Source organism: Thunnus thynnus, chromosome 16 (assembly GCF_963924715.1).
Source record: "Thunnus thynnus chromosome 16, fThuThy2.1, whole genome shotgun sequence".
NCBI lineage: Eukaryota > Metazoa > Chordata > Actinopteri > Scombriformes > Scombridae > Thunnus > Thunnus thynnus.
This window is the reverse complement of record NC_089532.1, coordinates 17,660,399-17,683,838: the sequence shown is the minus strand read 5'-3', so window position 1 is coordinate 17,683,838 and position 23,440 is coordinate 17,660,399. Positions and strand designations below refer to the sequence as shown.

Sequence of the window (23,440 nt, the reverse complement as noted above, 5' to 3'; positions counted from 1 at the left end):
TCAAAATTGTGATTTAGAGTGGAAAAGAGTGAGACGAGTCGTCTAATATTTTCACCTCATTCTATTAAAAAAAAGGAAAGACAATTATGAAAGTTATATTTTTTGTAGTGGAAAAATATATGTTTGTGCTCTATCTTTGCCTACATCTTGAATACTGGGTTGTAATTAAGTTATAATACAGAGAAATTATGTGACTCTTCCAGGTCTGGTTTAAGAACCGGCGGGCAAAGTGTCGCCAGCAGCAGCAGCAGCAGCAGAACGGGGGCCAGAACAAGGTGCGACCTGCCAAAAAGAAAAGTTCCCCAACCCGAGAAGTGAGCTCAGAGAGCGGGGCCAGCGGCCAGTTCACGCCCCCCACCAGTACCACCACAGTCCCCGCCATCTCCACCACCACCGCCCCAGTGTCCATCTGGAGCCCGGCGTCCATCTCTCCGCTCTCAGACCCGCTGTCTACCTCCTCCTCCTGCATGCAGAGGTCCTATCCCATGACCTACACCCAGGCCTCGGGGTACAGCCAGAGCTACGCCGGCTCGACATCCTACTTCGGCGGCATGGACTGCGGCTCTTACCTCACTCCCATGCACCACCAGTTGTCAGGCCCGGGCTCGACTCTCAGTCCGATGAGCACAAACGCGGTCACAAGCCATCTGAACCAGTCCCCGGCGTCCCTCTCCACCCAGGGCTACGGGACGTCCGGCCTGGGCTTCAACTCCACAGCAGACTGCTTGGATTATAAGGACCAAGCGGCGTCGTGGAAGCTGAACTTCAATGCCGATTGCTTGGATTATAAGGATCAAACTTCCTCGTGGAAATTTCAGGTCCTGTGAACAGAGCAATCGCTTGTTAAAAAGTGCACAAACAGTGACGATCACATCAGACACAGCGCTGCCATCCCTCAATAAAACACACAAGACTGGTTAAAATGTGAGCCGTGCTCTGTGAGGCAGGGCTCTCAGGGGCCTCGAGTATGTTTCGGCATGATGGCTCTTCGGTCCTCCTAGAAGAGAGGTTTAATTTATTTTAGCACTGGCAAAGAGATCTCCCCCCCCCTTTCCCCTCCACCCACCCCCTCACGTTCATTCACAGGTTGTAGCCCCTCGTCCATGTCTGTCAGTGTGTGCCTCTATGCGTAAAAAACACCTGTTGAGGACGACACAGAGCGGACTCTCAAAGAAAAAGTAACACCCACAGCCACGGAACTAATGTTTATCCGAGAACAAAACTCACGTTCAAACTTCTTGTGAAGTGCTCGGGATGGACAGACCTCCTTTAAGCTTCTTACACAACTTTGCCGACCTGTTTGGCAGAGAGACACGTTGATGAGGATGGTGTGTGGACATGGATGCACTACTTTATTTAAGAAAAAAAAAGTGTTTATAAGGAATCAATATGTAGTTTCTAAGAGACAATCAGTGTGTGTCTTATATAAATGGTACATATGTGTTTTTTTTATCTGTGCTAGCCTTCGAAACTGTGATCTGTTGTATTGTATGCAATTTGTGAGCCCCCCTCGCATCAGACTCTCTGCTGTGATTTTAATAGATTTCTAACTTTTTTTGAACAACGAAAAAGATGCTAATGGTTAAATTGCCGGGCATCACAAAGAGAGACGAGACTTTTCCAAGTACATGGTAGTAATAATCAAGGGTTAGCCATACTGGAAAAGACTCTCGGCTGCTGAGAGCTCCACACTTGCTCCCCCCCACCCCCCCTCTCCCCCCCCCCTCCATTGATCTCAACACACGGTGATTGTGGATCCTTTACTGGCTCCAAAGATGGTGTGACCTCACCGCTGAAAAGACATGAATAAAGGTCCTGTGAGCTTACTCTCTCATCAAGAGACGATCTGTGTGTGCGTGTGTGTGTGTGTGTGTGTGTGTGTGTGTGTGTGTGTGTGTTGGAGAGAGAGGATGGAGAATGAACAAAGTGAATCAGGCAGTGTGTGCAACATTAATTGCGGGTTTGTGCTTTTTTTTCCTTTTGTTTGTTTGAGTTACATGAAATTTCTTAAACATATCATTTGATTAAGTATTAAAAAATAATTTTGCAACGAAATCATTAGGTCACATTATTATTTTTCAATAAAATAGAGCGTAAAAACAAATATTTCTGAGGATATTTTAGACGTATAATGAAATAATCTTAACGTTTTTGGGGGAGAATGAGAGGAAGGAAATCCACACTTAATGAGAACAAGAGTTTCCAAATGGAGAGTAGCAGCAGTGCATGTGTGTTAATCATATAATCAATAATTAGCGTGAGTAATAATCATAATCTGTCAAACTCTCTGTCCTCGTGCAGCATTAGTTCTTCCAATTGATATTTGAGATGATCAATAAATCACACTGCAGTCTTATCATCTGTTTTCTATCTGATGCTCATTATATAAAATTCAAACTAAAAAAAATAAGAGGATGGGGTCTTTTAAAGGAAAAAAAAGGACACATGTGTGTGGGGGTCACAGTTTATCCACCAGCTCTGCTCAGGTGGTGGAATTAATGTTTTTTTTTTCCTTCCGGTAGTTCAATTCAGATAGTCCCAACAAAGAGAGTGTGCGGCTGGAGAAAGCAGTGTTTAATCCCGGCCTCCAAGAGATGTTAATCCCAATATTTTACCGGCGGGGGTTTCTCCGGGGCGCAGAGCAGCAGTGGTCCCATTCAAAGCCCACCGCAAGGGTTTAACATGCCTGATCCCCACATGTGCGCTCTCATATGAAGCCTGCTATTTCATCTAACAAGGATAATGTAAACACGCAACAATGCTTCATTAAACTGATCGAAGAACTGTTTTAATTGCATGTTGTGCGGGTTTATAATTCACCGGAAGGAGAAACGCATAGTGAGGCTTTAACTCATTATTGGAATATGAGAGTAAAAAGTATAAAAATTAACCAAAAATGATTTAATCATCTGCTGATGATTTTTTATAGTTGGCATTGTAGCTCATCAGTTCATTAAATATGATACTTGGTCATGAATAAAAACGGCATCCACAGGATTAATCTGCACAGACTCGGCACTAAAACTTTAGTTAGGAAAGCAACATTATGGGATGCATTTATGAAGCTGAACTCAGGAAAACTCACCATAATATTCCTGCAATATTATCATACCGGCTATAAAGTGTGTTGATTACTTTGAAATACTTGGAGATTGCTATGGGGTTTCAACTTTTTCATCTACATGCTGCACAAATTGAATGAGTTATTTATTTGCATACATCATCCTTCTAAAATGATTGATTTTTTCCTGACGGTAATGAAGTTGCACCTTGACTTCACTGAAGTGCAATGCAGAGGTTATAGCTTCTAAAAAAAAAAATAAATCTGAGGAGTCAGCTGCTATTAAAGGAGAGGTTTGCTTTTATTTACTTGTGTAACTCCAACTCTCAAGTCCAACGTTAGTATCAACTTACAAGAGACAATAAAGTCAGAGCGGCTGTGGGATCTGTAATGAGTCGACATGGCTCTGCAGTGGGCTAATTGTTAGAAGTCCAACATTCAATTAGCATCCTTGACATTGCCAATAATCTCTCTTTCATTGGAGTCTCCGCTAAAGGAGCGCACTAATTAAAAGCGTTGCTTGAAATAATCGAAGCGTTAAAGAGAAGAAGAGCGACTTTGATTCCTCCTCCTGCGTGGTCAGAACATAGGTGTGTGTGTGTGTGTGTGTGTGTGTGTGTGTGTGTGTGTGTGTGTGTGTGTGTGTGTAGTTTTGAAGGACTTCATTGCATGCATAACTTACATTCAAGGGTGAAGTAGAAATATAGCTTCTTATTTCCAGATCCTGACTGCTGCCTCAATTAATTCATCATACAGGCGCGATTTTAGCGTTATGGTAATAAAGTGCAACACAACGCCAAGTTTAGAAACGTACATTATCATTGTGGCGATAAACAATGAAACAATTGAATTTGGAAACAATGGCTCGGGCTAACAGAGGCCTGAATATTCATGAGATGCGTCTCCTTCTCAGTGTCAACAACTCCTCAATCCAGACTGCTGAAGTTTAAAAAAAAAAAAAAAAAAAAAAAAAAAGCTTTCAGACTGCAGGCTCACTTTCAAATGTCAGCTGTAGAAAAACTCCTTGTTACATCATACAGGAGTACATGACTGAAAAGAGGAGTAATCATGACAAAAGTTTGAGTTTGTCATGTTTATCTGAATAAATGCGGCTGATTGAACAAAATAATAATAATAATAATAATAATAATAATGATAACACGTCCAAGAAAAAGATCCACTGTGACTCCTATATGGATAAAAACCTCACAAGTAAACAGTATGAGACCCCCTGAATATTACCACAGATTATTACAAAAATACCTGATATATATATATATATATATATATATATATATATGTATAACACACTAAATTTGGGAAATGGGGCTCTTTACAGACGAATTGCTCACTGATACATCCAATAGACTATCAGCTGAAACACAAAAGCCTCATCCCACTTGTTATTGTAACCTTGGAGCCTCGTGTCTTCAAAGTGCACAAGTCAGAGGAGGATTAGACATCCGGCCTCCACAATACTTCATACATACAATGAGTTTTTAATCAAGACCAAAGCAGTGCTAAGGAGCATATGGGGCCAACAGACGCTGCATTAATCCCTCTTGGTTTTTTTGTCTAACAGCGGGCTGCACAGCGCCCCTCGTCCCCTGGTCTGGATGCTGTCCGGTCGGTCATCCTACGCAAAGCATCGGCCTGTGCAAAGTTGAGTAAAAAGCCGGCTAAAAGGGGCTGACTGCAGGCCGCAAAGACTGCAGGAAGAAGGGGGGGGGGGGGGGGGGAATTGTCTACCGAGGCTGTGGTCTAGTTATGAAAATGACATGTGAATAAGTTGAACAAGCGATCATATTAAGAGAATATTACATGAGCAGGTTTCCCTCAAGGTTTTCCCTGCAGCATGGAGGCGTCAAACCAAGTAATCCCAGTTCAACTACAATCTACTTTTGCTGCTGAACTCTGTGGAACTTTCTATGAAAATATAAAATGTAAGTATTGGTGATGAAAAAGCAAAGCAAAGTAGCTCATTATTGAGAAGGAGACAGAGGGAAAGAGATTATTTAAAAAAAAAAAAAAGAACTGCCCAGGAATGTGGGACAGTTTGTTAAAATTGCAAAAATTAATTGATGGCTCTCAATTAAAGTCATTTAGATTGCTTTTGGATCTTACATGTTTGATAGCCTGTTTGATATATGCATGTGTATTTATTGCTAGACATTGTGATGAAAATAAAAAATTAAAGCAATAAGATAATGATGTGAAAAATGTGCCAACAACTAATAATAAAAAAAAAAAAAACAAAAATAAATAATATCTTTAAGCTAATCCAGCAGTATCCCCTTGAAAGTGCTTATCCAGGCTTAGTCGACATTTTCTGAAATTATTTAAGTTTGTGACATCATCAATGAATTTGATAATCTTGTCAAAGATTATATTAAAAGGGTTTTGTATGGCCTACATAATAACAGATTTAGATGTTTTAAAAAATGAAGTCTAAAGAGATTTAAAGTAAGCGCAGTAAAAAGCATGTTATTTTAATTTCTCAGACTGCTCACACAAATCCATGGATTTGCAGAGATCTGAAACTGATAATGATACTAGCAGCTTGACTAGCTGGAGGTCTGATAAAGCAAAGGGCCACACATTCTTTTTACACCAGAAAGCATCGCAGAACCTATAAGATAACCCCCCCAAAAATACTCAAAATATTTCACTGCCTCCTTCACAGCCTGCAGTGATTTACTGCTTCTGTCCCACGACTGTATTTCCTGTAGAAAAAACACATGAAAGCATATTTTTAGGGACTGTTTTTTTTTTCCAGCAGAGTCCTTTGCCTACATTAGTGCTCTTTAAAAACCTGTCTCACCAAATATGCCTAAACATTTGGCTTATGATGTTCATAAGCCCCACAGGACACAGAGGGCTTATCAGTTCATTAGCCACTTGATGGCCTATTTCAAGTTATAGTAGGTGGGAGGAGGGCGATGGATGAGGATACAACCATCCATTACTGAGGCATATTTTGTTAAGCTATTCAGAGGCAGAAAAAAACCCTCAAAACCCATAAGAAGATTACCAGATCTCAGCATATGTTAAAAAACACATTATTACTATGCTTATGGGCCCAGTTAATACCTAGTTAGTTAAAGCTCACCTAGTTAGAACTGGAGAGGCTGTCCATTTAAAAAGGATGTTTTTGCTCAATAATTTATGTTTTATTCGGACAGATTGGGACAATTCACTCGGTATAAATCAACCTTTTTAATTGTTGCAAATATTAAACATAGACTAACCTCCACCCCTACTAAAATAATGGACACATTTTAGTAAAAAAAACATTAAAATGTTAAATGTTAGTGGCATTATACTTTCAAACTCCTTGGATTAAGTGGGTGTCCACATATTCTACAATATTAAAAAAATCTCCTTATGAGACAAATGGAAATATTTTCATAGTGGATTATGCATCGCCCCAATGATGATGTCCCACACGCAGCGGCATGATAAAGAGTAACGTGCTGAATCACCCTTAACTGATGATGAATGGAAGTCCTTGTTCAAACAGACCATTTGGTAGGACACTTACTTCTCTTTACTGTTACGTTGGTTTCCATCATACAGAATATACACTGCTATATACGAAGGGAAAGCAACTGTTTCTGCTGCTGCAATGGTAATGTACAACTCACAATATGCTTGCATGATTTAATCTGTACAATATATTATATCAGGGAATGTCATCTGAGCTAGAGATGGATATCCCCACTTGATATCCCGCTGAGAAGATGCAAAGTGAGTATTTTAAGCATCAAATGTGAGTCAGAGACAATAACACCACACAATAAACTTCAGTAGTGGTATTTAACAACATTTACATAGTAAGCTTTTGATATTCACTTCTGGCTTAATACTTACTTTCAACTGAAATTGGGAGGAAATAGCGGGAACAACTGACCTTTGACATTACATGTAAGCCGTGATCAAACTCCATAGTTAATGGCCTCAAACACACCTTTTGATCACAAATAGCTTACAAATTTAATGACTTCATGGTGAACGCAGCCAATTTCGCTCCATTCTGTCAGTATTCTCACCACAGGCTGCACAGTATATCAAAAACAGCCACAGTTTATCTCAAAAGAGGAAAAAGTAGTGAAACAACACCATCTATTAATTTCTAATTAATCCTTGGCCCCATGAATTCAGCAACAAATTAATTCACAAAAGGCAAACATTCTCTAAGAGTGATTCAAATTACCAGTAGCATAATATAACAGTCATTCCTCCTTTTTCCTTAACAGTTGTTTCAACTATGTTAATACATAGTACTCTGTTTCTAATACTGAAGTTACTGTACCTGTGAAAGACCCACTTGTCTCCTCCTCACCAGGCCGCTGAGCTCATGAGACTGCTCATTATAACAATTAACACAGATGCTTGTGATGAGGCCTCACTGATAATTTACACCTTTCTAACAAACACTATCTCTTAATCTCCTGCAAACACCATTCTCTTGTGAGACAGTTAGGCCTATAGGAAAAATTAATTAGCTACATCCAACAGATTAGAGTTTGGAGACCCCTCCCCGTCAGAGGCGGGCCGTCAGGGCTAGCAAGGCCTTCTCTGCTGACCTAGAGATTGTCAGAATCAGAAAATTATATTTTATAATTTAATATATATAGTCATTAATGCTATATGTATTTAACAAAGTTCATTCCCATCGGTCTGTTAATGTCATTTCATTGCTACTCTTTCAGTACTCTATCAGTGGTGCTGCTTTCAGTGCAGCTTTTATCCAGTCAGATTTTCCCCCTGTGCTGTCTCCGGGGGGAAAATCTACCTTGAGGCCTTCAGAATTTCAAGTGAATCCCTTTACTGTTGAAGCAAATGGGGACGATGTTGTTGATTGTCATATTATTTGACTAATCAGATTTCAAGTTTGGCATGTTGGGCGTATTGTTTAACACGCCGGAGCCTTCTAGCTTGCCTAGCCGCCTGCATCAATCTTTTTTGTGTGGTGTGATTGGATGGCTAGTTAGCTAAATGAAGTAAAACTAGCTAGCACGTAACGTAGCATTATCTTAGATTTATTTAAGCTTTCTTGAAAACTTTCTCATCTAGATTTTTAGATTTAGCTTTAGATTTTATGTTTAGATTTTTACTTAGCTCTGTTTTTTTTTAAACGCACAATGGCTGAAGGAGGAGAAGAAACGGATTCAGTGGCGGATTTACTTGCAAAGCCTTTTTTGAGAAGGACCTTTCACGAAAAGCTGGAAATTGTGAGGAAGGGTTGACCATCTCCGCAGCTAGTAGCCCTGTCCCAGCCGAGGAAAGGATTTTTGTGGCACTTTCAATCAAGCAACTTCAAAAGGTACACTTAGCTTACAGTGTCAAAGGAACACTGCAAATTGTACTGCTGGGAACACCTGTCACTTGCAACCGACTGATATGGTGTTTGGAGCCACAAACCTAAATTGCCAAATCAAGGCAGCAATGAGACACCAAAGCATGGCAGGACACTTGCAAGCAGCAGCGCTATTTCAAACGTTCTGAGACACTGATGTCAAGAAGAGGTTTGTGAGATTTGACAATGTTACAAGTGGCAAGCGAGCTGATGATATTGCTGCTCTTATTTTCAGATTCCTGGAGGAACATGAATGCCTGGATAAAGTTGTGGCACAGTGCTTTGATGGTGCTACCATCATGGCATCTGGAATAAATGGGGTGCAGGCTAAAGTTAAGGTGAGGGCTCCTATGGCTTTATTTATACATTGCTATGCACATCGACTTAATTTAGTACTGACTCAATGGGCATCGAAGCTTTGAGAATGTAGGATCTTTTTTGTGCATCTAAATGGCCTAGTTATGTTTTTGTACAGATCCCCTAACTGCATACAGCTGTTTGACATTTTCCTCCTGTTGCACCAACAAGGTGGCAATATAGCTCTAGACTGGTCAGCAGTCTCAGAGAAGAGAGCTGCTCTAAAGGAGCTATTTAAGCACATAGTAGAACACCATGATGAGTACAACAAGGATTCTGTGTGCTGTGCTGATGGATACAATGCGCATCTGGATGATTTTGAGTTTTGTTTTATTTCTGCTTTCTACTTTTCTTGTGATATTTGAGTATTTGGATGTGTTTTTTGGAGTACTGCAGAATAAAACATTCAATGTACAATTCTGTCTGTCAAGAGTGGACGAGTTTTGTGACACCATTGAGAGGGAGAGAGGGCAATTTGGTGAGATTTATGAGTCTACTGTGCGTGAAACAGGTGCATCAAGCACACAGAGAGGAAATGTGCAGGGAGACATTCACGCAAGGTACCAGAAACTCCACAGCAACATTTTGGACAACATCCTTGCCCAGATACGGAACCAGTTTGAAGACCTTGAGAAAGTCATGTTTCTCTTTAAAACAGAACCGACTGTAATGTATGCTGTGACAAATTTTGAAGGAAAAAGCCCTGCTGACCTCCTCACTTTTCTTTAGTAGAAAGATCTATGCAAGAGCGTGTGTCACCTTTACACATTGGCATGTTTGGCGGCGACCATCCCAATATCTACTGCCCCTGTCAAACAGACATTTTCAGCCCTAAAATGCATTAAAATGTACTCAAGAAATACCACTGGGCAGGCTTGACTGTCAGTACCAGCCTCCATGGCAATCTAGAAGGACCTTTTAGGACTGCACCGATGTTGTACTGTACAACCATGTCATTGAACTCTTGGTAAGAAAGAAAGGAGGATGGACTTTATCTTCAAATCATGAGCAGCTTTGGTAAGTTTGATGAATTTTTATGTATCTTTACCAGGTGCCGATTATTGCTTGCTTTAGTTTGTTGTTGCTGGTGTGAATGATGTTCAGATTCAGTGGTCTGGCTGTGCCTTTGAGTGTGCGTGGTGGCTTGTGCATTTAGGCCCAGCAGCTTGGCTGGAATCTGTGAGGAAGCCTGTTGAATCCTGATTGTGTTATTTGTGTTTTACAGCATTTTTGCTTGCTTGGTGGTCAAATAAGTAAATGCGACTGGTTATTGTGAGTTTGTTCTTTGATAATGACATTGTTTTGGGCTATGCAATGTCTATTTGTGATGCAGCATCCTGTCATAGTGTATAATAGTGGTACTTCCTTGATGGTTTCAGTCACCATGTATTCATGTATCTGCAATTAGTATATTGTAACTCTCATAGGTGTTGATCCTCGTAATAAATCACTTTATTCCACTTGATAAAGGTTACTGTCATTGTGAATATGGGGTGGTTACATCAAATGACAATAGCCTATAGGCCTAGTATCATGGTGAGGTTATTTTGAAGGTGGTCTCATTTCGGGAGGATAGCACTGGTGTAGGTCTAAGGCCTAGGTGTAAAATACACGGCCCGCCACTGCCCTAGATGGACAGCAGTTAGACTACAGTACAGAGGGGAAGGAGAGGCAAATCAGCCCTGAGACAGAATCTCCTCTTTGCTTATTTCAATATTTCATTGAGTGTTATACATCAATGAACTGTTTCAGGGTGTCATCGGGCAGAAGCTAAGCCTTTTGAATTCATGGCCCGCCAGTGTATGCCTTCATCCAACGTGCCTTGAATGCTTGAAAGCAGGCGTCTCTATCACACAAGTTAAACATACTTGAACTTCTAGAAACGCCACATCCACAAAAGTGAGCCTCTTTTCTCCCAGCGACACTGAAACTCAACTTTTTATGTGGTCAAATATATCAATGTCTAAGAGACAAAGAGAGGTGATTTTTATCACTTTGATTATAAAGATGGTCCACCAAGCCAAACAGTGTTACATTTTGAAATACAATTAATTAATTCAGTGAAATGATAAAAGCATTGAAAGGTAGAAAAGTACTGATGAACTCCACCCTACAAGGTTTACACTGTGTGCTAATCTTCATTGCATAATGTTTTAGAAGTTAGTATAAAAGAAACGAAAGTGCTTGACTATATTTTACCAGGAAATGATACAAGAGGGTAGACAGACGACAATCAAACTGCAACTGTGGACAGATATTGCTCCTTTGCTCACTCAAAAATAAGCCAATTTAGTAAGAATACTGGCATTTTAAAAAATACTAATTTCTACATACTAACATAGGAAACATAATTTCATAAATTTTGGTACTTTTTTTAATAATGTGCAACATGCATACTGTACTTAAACTCAGCTAATGTGTAATATGAAACAAGGACACAGCTACAGAGTGTAAAAGAAATAAAGGTATATATAAAGACAATTTGACTTGTCAGAACGTCTGCTGTGAAAAAGTTCACCTGCCACTTTCAGTATACGCACTCATGAACTAATGAAAAGTTGACATTTTGGAGATACATGGTTTTCACAGGAAACAAGCGACGAATGCTGGTTTATCATCTATCCATTTACAAAAGAACATCTGATGATGCCTCACTGCTGTTTTTGTCTCCATAGAGTATCTGAAAAGATAACTTTTTGCTGAAATTGACACTCGACAGATACAACACATAAACAGTGAAAACGAGGCCATTAAAATAGTTTCACATGTTTCACCACAAAGGAGCTCCTGGCTTGGAAACAGAGGCAACTGCACACAAACACAGCAACAGTTGCCTGTTGAAGAGATGATACTCTAGCGCCTCAAGAGCCAATATTGCAGTTAGGCAGAGACAAAAAGTGCTTCTCATAATACCGGTCCAAACATTTAATATGGCTTAAGTGAGTGAAATCTTCTGGGGATGGTCAAATCTCAGTTTTTCTACTTATACAGCTAATTTGACAGTTTCAAAATCCCTCTACCCTCTGATCAATTTTACCTCTCTTAATCCCCCTCTTCCCCCCCCTCCACCTGTTAGTCTGGGTTTGCATGCGTGCCTCCCTCTCTCCTGAGAGCATATGGAGCAGTAGCTGACCCAGGGAGTCGTTGAGTGTTGGGACAGATGCAGCCCCTTCTCTCCCCTCCCCCTCCCCCTCCCCCTCCTCCTACTCCTCCTCCTCCCTCTTCGTCCACCCGCCACGACCAGCCCTTCCCTCCTATCCACCTGTTTGGGTCACAGACCAGGGGGATGAGTGGCTGTGCGCGTGCCACACCAGCGGCTTGGCCACTGCTTTGTTATCCTACCCAAGACAAAAGAGTATTTAGGGAGAGCCGGCTGCCTGCCCAAGGGGAACACAATGCCATGAGGCTGGCAGGGCCTGCGGACTCAGGGCCGTCGATCACGTGCCCGCTTTATCTGAATGAGCGTCAGGGGGCATCTGTTGTGTGTGTGTGTGCGTGTGTCTAACCTGAGGTATTATGCCAGACGAGGGAGACAAAGAATATGACGTGTGTGTGCATGTTTGTGTGTAAGAGGGGGGTGCATAAAAACAATTGCATCTATTATAATTAAATGAGGTCTACACTTGAATACATTGAGGTCTAACTAACAACAGGTCAACTTCTGCTGCTAATGAAATTCATAATGGACTATTTATACATGATGCATGTCATAATGTATGCTTTTAACTGATTTTTTGGCTACTTTATGACACAATCTTTAGAAATTTTTGGAAGAGCCTCACAGTGAACAATATAATCCACGACCTAAAAGCTAGTCTAAATTTGTCATTTTTAAACTTCTTTAGAGACAGGCCATAAAATTGATTTCCTGTTATAATCCAGTGTATCCATAATAAACCAAAGTGTCTATATGTACCACTATATGTTTTAACATTTGGACTACACTTGTCCTACAGTCCTTGCTCACTTATATCGCTTCACAAATCAATACAATTGATTCGTTCTAACAAGCGATGATTAGCTGCTCCCGTCAGACCACAGGAGTACCCCAGTGACTGTGCTGCTGTGTGATTTATGAACTCCAGCGGAGAGCGACGCATTGACACAGCAGGGGTATCGGGGTCAGGTCAGCAAAGGTTACCGAGGTCAGGTCAAGTTGAGCCTATCCGGGCTCGTGAGGATCTTGACCTCTGGGTCAGCGAGGAAAATGAAGTAACATAACACACGATTGGAAATGAAGACTGAACAATGCTGGTGGCCGGTGGTCTCTAACAACCCTGCCATCTTCAGCTTAAAATGTATAAGATGTTTCAAGCCAGGGACAAGATTTGAACTGACAATTTCTTCCACAGAGTCAAGACAATCTCTGCCCCGATCATGACACCATTCATGTTTATTAATATGTCAAATGTGAACAAAAGCACTTAGTCTCCTACTAATGTGAATATCAAATACATATCACCTAATAACATCTTTAATTCTCCTTCTAATGCCACTTTGTAAGTCCTAAACTATGTGTAATGGGCTACTGGCTCTTTGTTATGAAGTTAAATAATGTTATGTTAAATAATCCTATTGAATGTGTTTTGATTTCATCCTTGTGTTAACTAAATCACTTCTGACTATGTTTCAGTTTGTTTGTGGGCATAATCATACAATCACAGATGTACCATAATTTGCTGGATATCTACAAATGTATGTAAATAAAGGAGGGAATTTTTCAGATAAAATTATTTCATTCATTGCTCAGATGTCCTGATTTTATATTCCTAACAAAAGACTGAAGACTGTTTTCTTTTCCACATGAAGAATTTTTGACATTTTAAGGGCTACCTACGATACTATTTGACCTTTTCTGATCTCTGTTAAATTCCTGGTGCTGATTTAAAATCTTTCATCTAAAACTGTTTATTAGACCTATTTAAAACCGACATGGATCATTAGTGTAGACAATGAGGTTGAACTGGACTGTCTTTTGTAACTGTTATTATGTTTTAGTCTTTTATGATGTTGTGTTTCTGTTATTTTGTCCACTCCCTGTATGTATGCCTGGTCTGAAAATTCAATTCATTTATTCATGTGTGTGTTTTTGTTTAGTCTAGACAATGTTACATCATTCTGGCAGGGGTGTTTGTGTGTTATTGTGTCTATTGTGGCTTACTACAGCGTGTCATGCTCTCTCGACAGGCACGGTTACACATGGCTTGTGGCGCCCTGACCTACAACTCCCCCTCTTGTTTGTCAGCGGTTGTTTGGCCTACTTTCATAAAGACAAACACTGCCATTTGTTTTGTTTTGCATTTCCATGAAAATGGAATAAACAAATGGCAGGGAGGGGGACAGTTGGAGCAGTAAGGGGGGGGGTGGGGGTGGTATGGGGCAGGGAATTACAGGGTAGAACAAACCCTGAACACTTCAAATAAATAATTATTCTTGAAAAAAAAATTTTTTAAACACAAACTAGCAAAAAATGGCAACACCCTGCCTGAAGATTAACTGTAAAGAAATACAAGCCACCTGATATAAAATCCAATAAAAGTAAACTAATTCAATACTTCTTGTCAGAAATATTACACATTCACTGGTCCTACATATTTTCAACTAGTAGAAGAACACAATTTACAAACTTTGTTTTTCATCTCAGTAGTTCTTTCCTGACCTTCTGGACACCAACTGAACTGTGGGCCACAAGGCCAGCAGACCCTCAAACTGAATCAGCCCCTCCCTCCCCTCCTCTCTTGCCCCATGGACAGTAAGCATGCTACAGTCCGTTAATGAGTATGCTCCATAGCACTTTAAGAGTCCTTAATTAGTGGCACACTGACACTGGGCTGCCCCACACTGGGAGGGGAATACTGGGAGGAAGACAAGGGGGAGGGGAGTCAAGTCCACAAGCCCCCTGTAGGCTTCACTTTTGCACATATATATGTATATACACACACACACACACACACATATATATATATATATATGTGTGTGTGTGTAAAAAAAATAAAATAACCTATACAGAATTACCAGTCCACCAATGTGATTCATAAGAAAATCAATTGTTTTGACATGAGGAACTTGATCAAACAAAATTGATTAGGTCTTTGAAAGGGGTGTGACATGGATAGCACTCCAAGGCTAGGCAATGGACTGTAGCAAACACATGTGATTGAAAAGCTTTAAATGGGTGTCAAACAAGCAGGGACATAATGTTTGACTTAAATTATCAGCAGTCCCACAGGAGGCTTCTGGGACCGCTCCCCAGAGCCAGGGGTGTGTGTGGAATACAAACAGGGGATTCACCAGTGACCACTGGGTCAGCGCTGGAAGAGGGGACGGGTGCCGGTCGCTCCTGTGAGACTTGGCGACATTCCTACAGCAGCTTTTTTTAATTTGCTGGACATGACCCCCCTTAGCAGGCGCTAACGGGACAGACAACACTTGTAACATACAGCCACAGTCGCTTTGAGTGTGTGTTTGCGGGGCAGGTGGGGAGGGGGTGGGGCTGGTGGGGTTGCTGTTGTAGGGTCCCAGATGGGTTAATGGGGAGTTTAGCATCAGGATTACAATGCAACAGTGTGGCTTCGGATTGAGTAGTGATTACCCCAAGCTCACACTGGCAACCCCCTTCTACTGCTCACCAACACCACCGCTGGGCCAACAAGACAGGGCCTGGCTAGGATGTACAAATAAATAAAATGTTAAAATGATCTTAATCAAAATGAACAAGATATAACATTATGTCGTTAATTACTTCATACTAAAAGTAATTGAAATGTATAACATGTTTGCAACCCAAAAAAGTCATTTATACTACAAAACATCTTTTTAAAACCATTTTTTTGTTTTGTATTATGTAAAAATGCACCTTGACTATTAAAACATTTCTAAGATAAATACCAATGTGAATTTGACAGGTAAATAAATATAAACATTTGGGCCAATTTTAAAATAAAAACAATGCATTTCACTAAAAATAATGCGCCAAGAACCATTTGTCCCCTTTACCAAAAAGTCTCATGTATTTTGCGAAGAAATAAGTTAAGCGATTCTGCACTAAAATCTCAATTTCAGCTATTGTTATCTGTCACTGTGGATGTGGAAGTGGCAGAGAGCAAGATGTGCTCCCTCTCATGGCCATAGCTGGTTATAGCTGTACATTAAAAAAAAAAAAAAAGATATATAGTTATAATCATTATGATTATGTTTCTATTCCTTTTTGCTTTTTCAGACCCTCAGTGCTCCATATCCTTCTTTCTCCATCACCTCACACCAACAGGGTGCTAGACTAATCTGTTTGTCAAACGCGTGTCTTGCCTCTGCACTCTACGTCCACCACCTCCCCCTCCTCCCTCCCCAGCTGCTGGCCATCACAGGTCCAGCTCCAGCACCGCCAGCCCAGGGAGATTGAAATGTTAAGGGCAGGGACGAGAGCTCCACTAATTAAATTCCCCAGGTTAATCCCTGCCGATCCCCTCATCGCACTCTCCAACCAGGCCCTGCAAGGAGACAGGGGGCAGAGACCGGGGGGAACAACAAACAAACATTCGACACTAACAATGGGCACAAAAAAATATCTGTCTGATGCAGGACACACAAATACACCAGATCAAACATGTGGACAATAATGCAACAGCATCATGGTTCATCATGCTGTGTCTTCATCATTAAAGCAGAGTTTTTGGAGGGACATAGAACGGTGCTGCTGATTAACCCTTACATACTGTTCATATTCTGACCCTTCACAGTATCTGCTAATAATTAGTCTCTATATAAACTTCTGAACCCCAAATCTATTTGTCATTCATAAATATCATCAGTCATCAATAAACTGGTGATTAATCTTTAATGAAGCATTCAGAGAGAATATGAATATGAATGTATATTAATATTTAGCTTTTACACTATTTGGAGAAAAAAAAAATCACAATCACACTATATGATGGTCCTATGTTACATAAAACCAGAGAATATAACAGCTTCAATAAACTTAATTGAATGTGAAGAATGCAAAGACAGTTTTGAAAGGTGAGTTTTGAATTTATGAATAAATACAAGTCAAATTTAACCCAGAACACCATCTATGTACAAAAGTCTGTATCAGCTGCACAAAGATTTTTAAAAAGTTGAAATATTTTGTATATTCTGGGTTACTTTGAGAAAAGTCATATAATTTCAGGCTAAAATAATTGTGTTTGGAGTGTTTGTACTGCTCTCAAATGTAAAAATGGGTCAAATTTGACCTGTAACAGTATGTAAGTGTTAAAGCGTTCTTAAATGTAAAGACTTATTGAAGCTAACAAACTGTTCCCATGTTGACAACCTCTCATGTAACTGTGCCCTCACATTCCCAGGACTGTGTGGTGGCTGACTGCTCACCAACACCAGCCTTGGACCTGTCATCATCTCAGCATGTACAGTGACCTCATGTCTGACCCTGTGCCACTGTACTGCAGAGGACAGCTAACACGCTGTCCAATGACTGGCAAACTATGTGACCTTGGCAGCATCACAAGAGGTGTTAGATTCCACCTCCTCAACTTACCACAAATGCAGGGTGCAAAGGTGATTTTCAAACTGAAAAACTGTCAATCAGATAAAAATCAAAAGCAACAACCCTGGAGAAGCCAAGAGGAAAGCTTAATTTGTAAGCTGTCAGTACTTCACACCACCTCAGGGACACAAGGAGTTATCAATGTCTAAGTTTCTATATGTCGACATATTTGTAACATGTTAAAATACGAAACTGTACTCCCATTGGACTGAAAAATGGGCTGGATAAATGAAAAAGAGTTTGTACATTTCGGTTCTGATACATTCACAGCTTATACATCATCAAAAAAACAGCGCTAGTGAAAAAAAATGAATGGATATGGTGGGTGCAGGAAAGTAGATTTAAAAGGAAATGAATAGAGCAGGTGCTTTTGTACACAGTGGGTGTGGTGTTGAGGAAGACGCGGGTGTATTACACAGTGTGGGCGTGCTGCGTCACAGACACCATGCGCCTGCGTTGTGGCTTCGCTCAGAGGTGTAATGCCTGATTAGGGGATTACAGGAAAGTGCTTCTTTGCAGTTCTGTGAGAAACAATTATTAACATGTTGGTGTCTCTAATCCTGGATAAACACAGCTTTTCAAGAACAACAGCGAGTCTTTCTTCCCCCCCCTTTTTTTTTTAAAAATCCGTGTTTAAACCCCGTAGTCACTTGAACTCCAAAGCCTAACTAATACCAGCAGAGGAGACAGGCCAGTCGTGTGGAACACTGTCATTACAGAGGTTGTGCTCTTGGTGGAAGACATAGCTGGCCAGCAGGCCTTCACATCAGAGGGGAAATCCAAGTTTAGCTTGGGGAGAGAGAAGCATTGTGCTGAGCACTGCTTGTTGAAAGGGCATTAGACTGAAACATGTTCACGGCCTGTAATCTTTTATTTGTTTGTACACTTGTCTCATGTAATCTGCTTTCTAGTAATACGGAGATGATTTCCTAAGTCATGTTGGGGAACCCGTGGATAACAGATCCAGGTGGGGTAGTGTCACAAAGCTTTAAGGCAGGTCGATGCTGCATACTACTGAATTTTAATATGTACACACTTTTGTCAAATAGTCCTCAATATTTTTAGGACTGCTAGCAAGAGTGTGGGACTTTGAAATATTGATTGGTTGCTTGGTTGGTCAGTTTAAAGCATTTTTTTTACATATGAGGGGCAGCACAGCCTCTTTGGGCTGCTAGCAGGGCTTTTAGACACTTAGTCTGGTTATTACAACTTTTATAACCACAAGTAAATCTAATCGAATTCAGTATAGGTCAGCAGGGTACCAAAGTGAATAAAATCCCAATTTACTCCCCTGCGAAGGGCAAGTGAAGTATAATCAGACAAGATGAATGTGTTTCAGTGATTAATGAATGAATGCATTAAGAGAGAGATAAGCTTAGGGACTCGTGAACTAAATTTGATATTATTTAGTGCCAGCTGTGTGTGATAAAAGTCAAGCAGGAAGCAATCAACACACTAGTGATTCCTGAGCCACCAGTCCCCACACACACACACACATACCTGCACACACACACACAAACACACACACACACACACACACACTTTATCATTTCAGTGTTGCCTGTGGCTCTGAAATACAGCACATCAAAACAACCTGTAAGTTTCATTTCTGATACCCTTGAACCTGCTGACTGGTCATACTGTCCACTGGCTGACACTTTGAAGAGTACCTCATCTCAGTCGCCTCTCCTGCCGCCGTTCTGTGTGGTCCTGGGAAGAGACGACCGCACGTTCACTGCAGACAACATGGCTAACAGACATGTCTCATTTAGTCAACCAATCTATTAATGCAGGAAATACTGATTCTAAAAAAAAATATTCAAAGAGATATTTTTTTAAAATACAAAAATTGAAAGCTTTTAATGGATAACAGGTAGGTAGACTTCAAATAGAATTTAGTGGAATCATGTCATTGCACTTTTATTGACCTCTGTCTCAATAGAGAAGCGTACCAGTGAGTATAACCGTGTTTCCAGTTGCTTATTTCCAGTTGCTGGTGTTTGATGTTGGGGATGTGTTGTGCCCATCTGGCAGGGCAGGGTTTAGCCCTAATCCCAGAGCCCCTCGGCAGGGGAGCCCCAGACTGTTGATCACTGCCCCCCTGCTGGCTCCTCCACACTCTTGACCTCCTCAGCACATAAACACACAGACCCCTGCCACAAGAAAACATGTCCAGCTTATGAGTATCAGTTTATAAAAACTTCATATTCCACAAACATTCACAAATAGCTACCATCCTTGTAGTTAAATGTCAATATTAGGTGATAAGTTTTGAAGTCCAGTAGACTGCACAGTACAAATATAAACACTATGAAAGACAAGGAAATATGACCCCAACCAAAAGAAAAACACAGAGACATATATCCACACACATGCAGAGGGCGTAGAGACTTGTTTTTGTGAGGCTATATGGCAAAACACATTTATCACACACACAAGTAGGGACCGAGTAAATATACACACACATAATTACAAAAACAGACAGATAGGCAAACACACAGACACCCAGAAGCAGTCACCCAGCCATACACACCACACACCTAACCACTGATAATCCCCTAGACACAGGAACACACACACTCACACACACACTGAGCATCATTATGTTTATCACTGTGAACCAGCCCACCGACACCCATCACTCTAATTCCATTTGTCTGTTTAGATTCGTTTTGCTTTAATCCTCCCTTGTTTGTGCACATCTGCAAGCACTGCAATAGTACAACCACAGCGAGAGCGGGAACGAGAGGGAGAGAGACAGAAGGAAAGAGACAGAGAGTGAAAGAGAGAAAGAAAGAGAGAGAGAGAGAGAGAGCTCACAGGGAGCAGTCTCCCTCCTGACATCCTGGTCCCTGTAGCTCCAGCAGAAGGGGCAGACAGGCATATCTCCTTGCCCAGGGAGAAGCTCCCTGTCCCAGCCACGGAGCCGCCGCCAGGCCCGCAGGCCCCTGTAATCACTGCAAACAGTCAAACATCCAGTCACACAGGCTCTTACACCAACACAACATTACAGGCTTTTTACACAGTATTACACCACATCTTATTATCCCATTCAAGTCCCTCTATTAGCTCAATTGGATGGTGGGATTTTCATTTGTAAATTGGGGGATTTTAGATTAGCTTGTCTGTCAGCGATGAAATGCCCCCTGAGACTGTGAATTATGTGACCAATCACATATGAATCAATGCTTACGCATGCTGTAGTGCATGAATGGATGGTGTCAGCAAGAGGAAATGGAACAACTTTAGCCCACATTATTTACTGTATGTACATGAGATCACAGATTTTATCAATGTAAGAATCGCAGCTGTATGGCTACATGGTCATAGATTAGATCCACCACAGTCATAAACTCTTTTCAAGATGCTAAATAAGGACATGTGAATTAGTCCTAAATGTATTAACAAAACGGGAATGACACCGTTTCTGAATAGCCGACAATAAGCAGTGTTAGCTTTTATATGGCAAATAATATTCAGGTCTAATAGAGAATTATTAAGGAGATAAATATTAGCTGCTATACACACCTAGAAGCAACATTATGCAGAACTGAAGCGGGTTGGTTGAAAGGAGGCGAATGAATTACCCCTCTTCCTCCCCAGGCCTTCCATTCAGACACGGAGTGAGAGAGAGAGGGAGGAGAGAGAGGAAAAAAGGCACCCCGAGCTAGTCGAGAGACCCGGCAAATTATGAAAATGCCTCTCTGTGTCCTAAATGGAGGCCGAGCTCTTTAATGTGGCACAAAATTAGAACCTGGGGGAGGAAGTGTGGCCCGCTTGATTGGCGAAACCCCTCCTGGACTCCCCCACCCCCCAAAGCACACAGAGATATTATCCTGTGCCTGGTGGCGCTCTCTTGTATTGAGGAAACTGAAGGACCCCAGAGAGAGCCCAGGGGCGTCCATAAAGGTGCCTAATTTGTCAGTTTACTCCTCAATTATTTAAATAGATCTAAGAAGGGAGCGGAGAATGGGGCTTTTTCTGCCTCTTCGCAGTCAAGCAGAGAGAGACCTTTCTCCACGGTAGCCATTTTCAATTACGCTCTGCACTGCTGTCTTTGATATACAGAAGTGCTGTAGTGGAGAGGGGCTGTATCAAATAAACAAATGTGTGTACACAAGATAACAACGGGAACTTGGGGATAATATTCAGTTTGCTCTGAAGAACTCAAAGTTATTTCACATTTACAAATTTACAGATTAAAACTAACTTTACGGACGTGCGCGCACACACAAGTACACATGCAAACGTTAACAATAACTACTAAGTCATACATGTGCAAATATACACACACACATGCATCTATCACTGCGGATTACGGTGAGCTTTGGGTATACAGAGCGAGGACCCATTGTTACCCATCCCACTGCTCTTTCATCCATCCAGAATATCAGGTTATAACCCCCCACCCCCTGCACACACACACTTTACTATCAGCACCCCACACCCAGCAGGAGCACCAGCTCACACCGCCTGGCAATGCCAGTGCTTCAGCCAGAGAGACCACTGGAGGTATGTGGGGCCTAGGGCCAGAGATTACCAAGCGGGTGAAGATTGATCCTGGAAATGGAGATGTCGCATTCCCCAACCCTCTGACCTCTAATCCTCACATATCTACCTCTATTGTTTGGTTTGTTTTACTAGACGGGTGAGGTTGCGGCAGGCTGAGGAGGATGAGGATGCTGCGAAGATGGAGGGGGTCCACACAGGGTCCTAAGGTGACCTTATCTCTCGCAGGCGGCTGGTGGAGGCAGGTAAAGGGCCCACTCTATGTCTGAATGCTTTGCTGCAGACCCCTGTTGTGATGAACTCTCATCTGTGTGAGAACAATCACTTGCAATAAGCTCCATATCAGCAGCAATGCCAGCGCCACGTCCAGTGGTAGTACAATAGTCTGGGTGCGCCTACACAAAGATGTGAGCAACCGAGACAATGGCAGACTCCTTTAAATACAGGAAAGACACTTACAAACAGCAAAAACACTTTGTCCGTTTTGGCACAATAGACACAAAGCAACATAAACACAAACACAATGGAGAGCACTACAAACACCTGTACAAATACATTCAGTAAACATACTGTACCTGCACTGCAGGCACACAAACAGTGGCTACCACACACTGAGAAACACACCCATCAAGAGTGATGGCAAACAAAAACCTGAGTCAAGTCAATCATGACGTCATGTCAACACAGACTGACGTTAATGGGCCTAATTCTACCCAATACACATCAATGAGTTTAGAGGAAAATATTTAAGTTAACCAAAACAACAACAGCTTTAGAAATGCTACAAAGGTAAAGGTCGCACTGTGAAGAGAATGTACTGCTATCTGAGAGGTTACACTCAACCAACTGACAAGAGTTGCCGTTTCAGATAAAACCTGCAACTTAGTACACTAGAATAACAACAATCCGGGGCTAAAAATATGTGTGGAGTTTGGTAGCAGGCATTGGCAACCTTCACAAAGATGGGTGGCACCTCGTAAACATCCTTGAAACAGGTTTCTCATGCTTAGGAAAGGGATCTGCAGGCAAAGTTTTTCAGAGTGTAAGATTCTGCAAAATCTGTGGCCAGCTCAGTATATCATGCCTCTCACACCCTCTATTCTCTTCCCAAACACTAACCAACACACCCCAACCCTCCGCCTCCCTCCACTCCAAGCCTCCATCCAGCCAGAGAGAGGAGAGGAGATAGGCCCAGTTGCTAAAGCTGTCTTTTCAGCCCCTGCTCCCGCTCGGTCTATCTGAGATACACAGCAAGCGGAGGTGTCGCTTTTCCGCTGGCATTTCGGACAGTATCTACTTATAGACGGGAGAAAAAGAGAAAAGAAAAACAGAAGGGGTATTATCAGGGAGGGATGAGAGCAGCAAAGGCATTTTGTCTTTTTATTCCCCTCCTAAGCCCTGGGCTTTGCTCCCAATCCGATTGGTCGATACGGCCAGGGATGTAAATGAAATGCAAAGAGGAATAAGGCTGGCTTCCCATCTCCAGTGTGTGCCCCCCTAAGTCCCCCGCCCCTCTTTCTCTGTCTCACTCTGTCTTGCTCTCTGGCTGTTTATGGTGTTGTGTTTCTGTCTCCCCATTCACAGACTTGCTGCTCTCCCTGTTTCCATCTCA

General features: G+C 41.6%; 1 protein-coding gene and 2 long non-coding RNA genes across 6 annotated transcripts in view; 1 reads left to right on the top strand and 2 right to left on the bottom strand.

The window, feature by feature from the left end:
- LOC137199946 (uncharacterized) overlaps positions 1 to 653 on the bottom strand; it is a 9,417-nt gene extending 8,764 nt beyond the window's left edge. The window contains exon 1 of the long non-coding RNA XR_010931883.1: positions 570 to 653. This is a non-coding gene — a long non-coding RNA (uncharacterized lncRNA). The remainder of the gene's footprint in view (positions 1 to 569) is intronic.
- Positions 1 to 5,971, top strand: part of LOC137199945 (homeobox protein OTX2) — a 9,619-nt gene extending 3,648 nt beyond the window's left edge. For both annotated transcript variants that reach the window (XM_067614596.1, XM_067614595.1), the window contains one exon: positions 204 to 5,971. In XM_067614596.1, coding sequence (XP_067470697.1) covers positions 204 to 827 — 624 coding nt within the window. In that variant the 3' untranslated portion in view covers positions 828 to 5,971. The remainder of the gene's footprint in view (positions 1 to 203) is intronic.
- On the bottom strand, positions 735 to 23,403 carry LOC137199947 (uncharacterized). 3 transcript variants are annotated; one of them, XR_010931885.1, is made up of 6 exons: positions 20,848 to 23,403; positions 20,140 to 20,276; positions 19,272 to 19,472; positions 18,936 to 19,029; positions 1,228 to 1,296; positions 735 to 821 (listed from the first exon to the last, which is right to left on the bottom strand). It is a non-coding gene; the product is annotated as an uncharacterized lncRNA (long non-coding RNA). The 3 variants fall into 3 exon arrangements; XR_010931884.1 differs by having other exon boundaries at positions 20,140 to 23,399; XR_010931886.1 differs by having other exon boundaries at positions 18,990 to 19,029; positions 20,140 to 23,399.
- Positions 23,404 to 23,440: the final 37 nt, after the last annotated feature.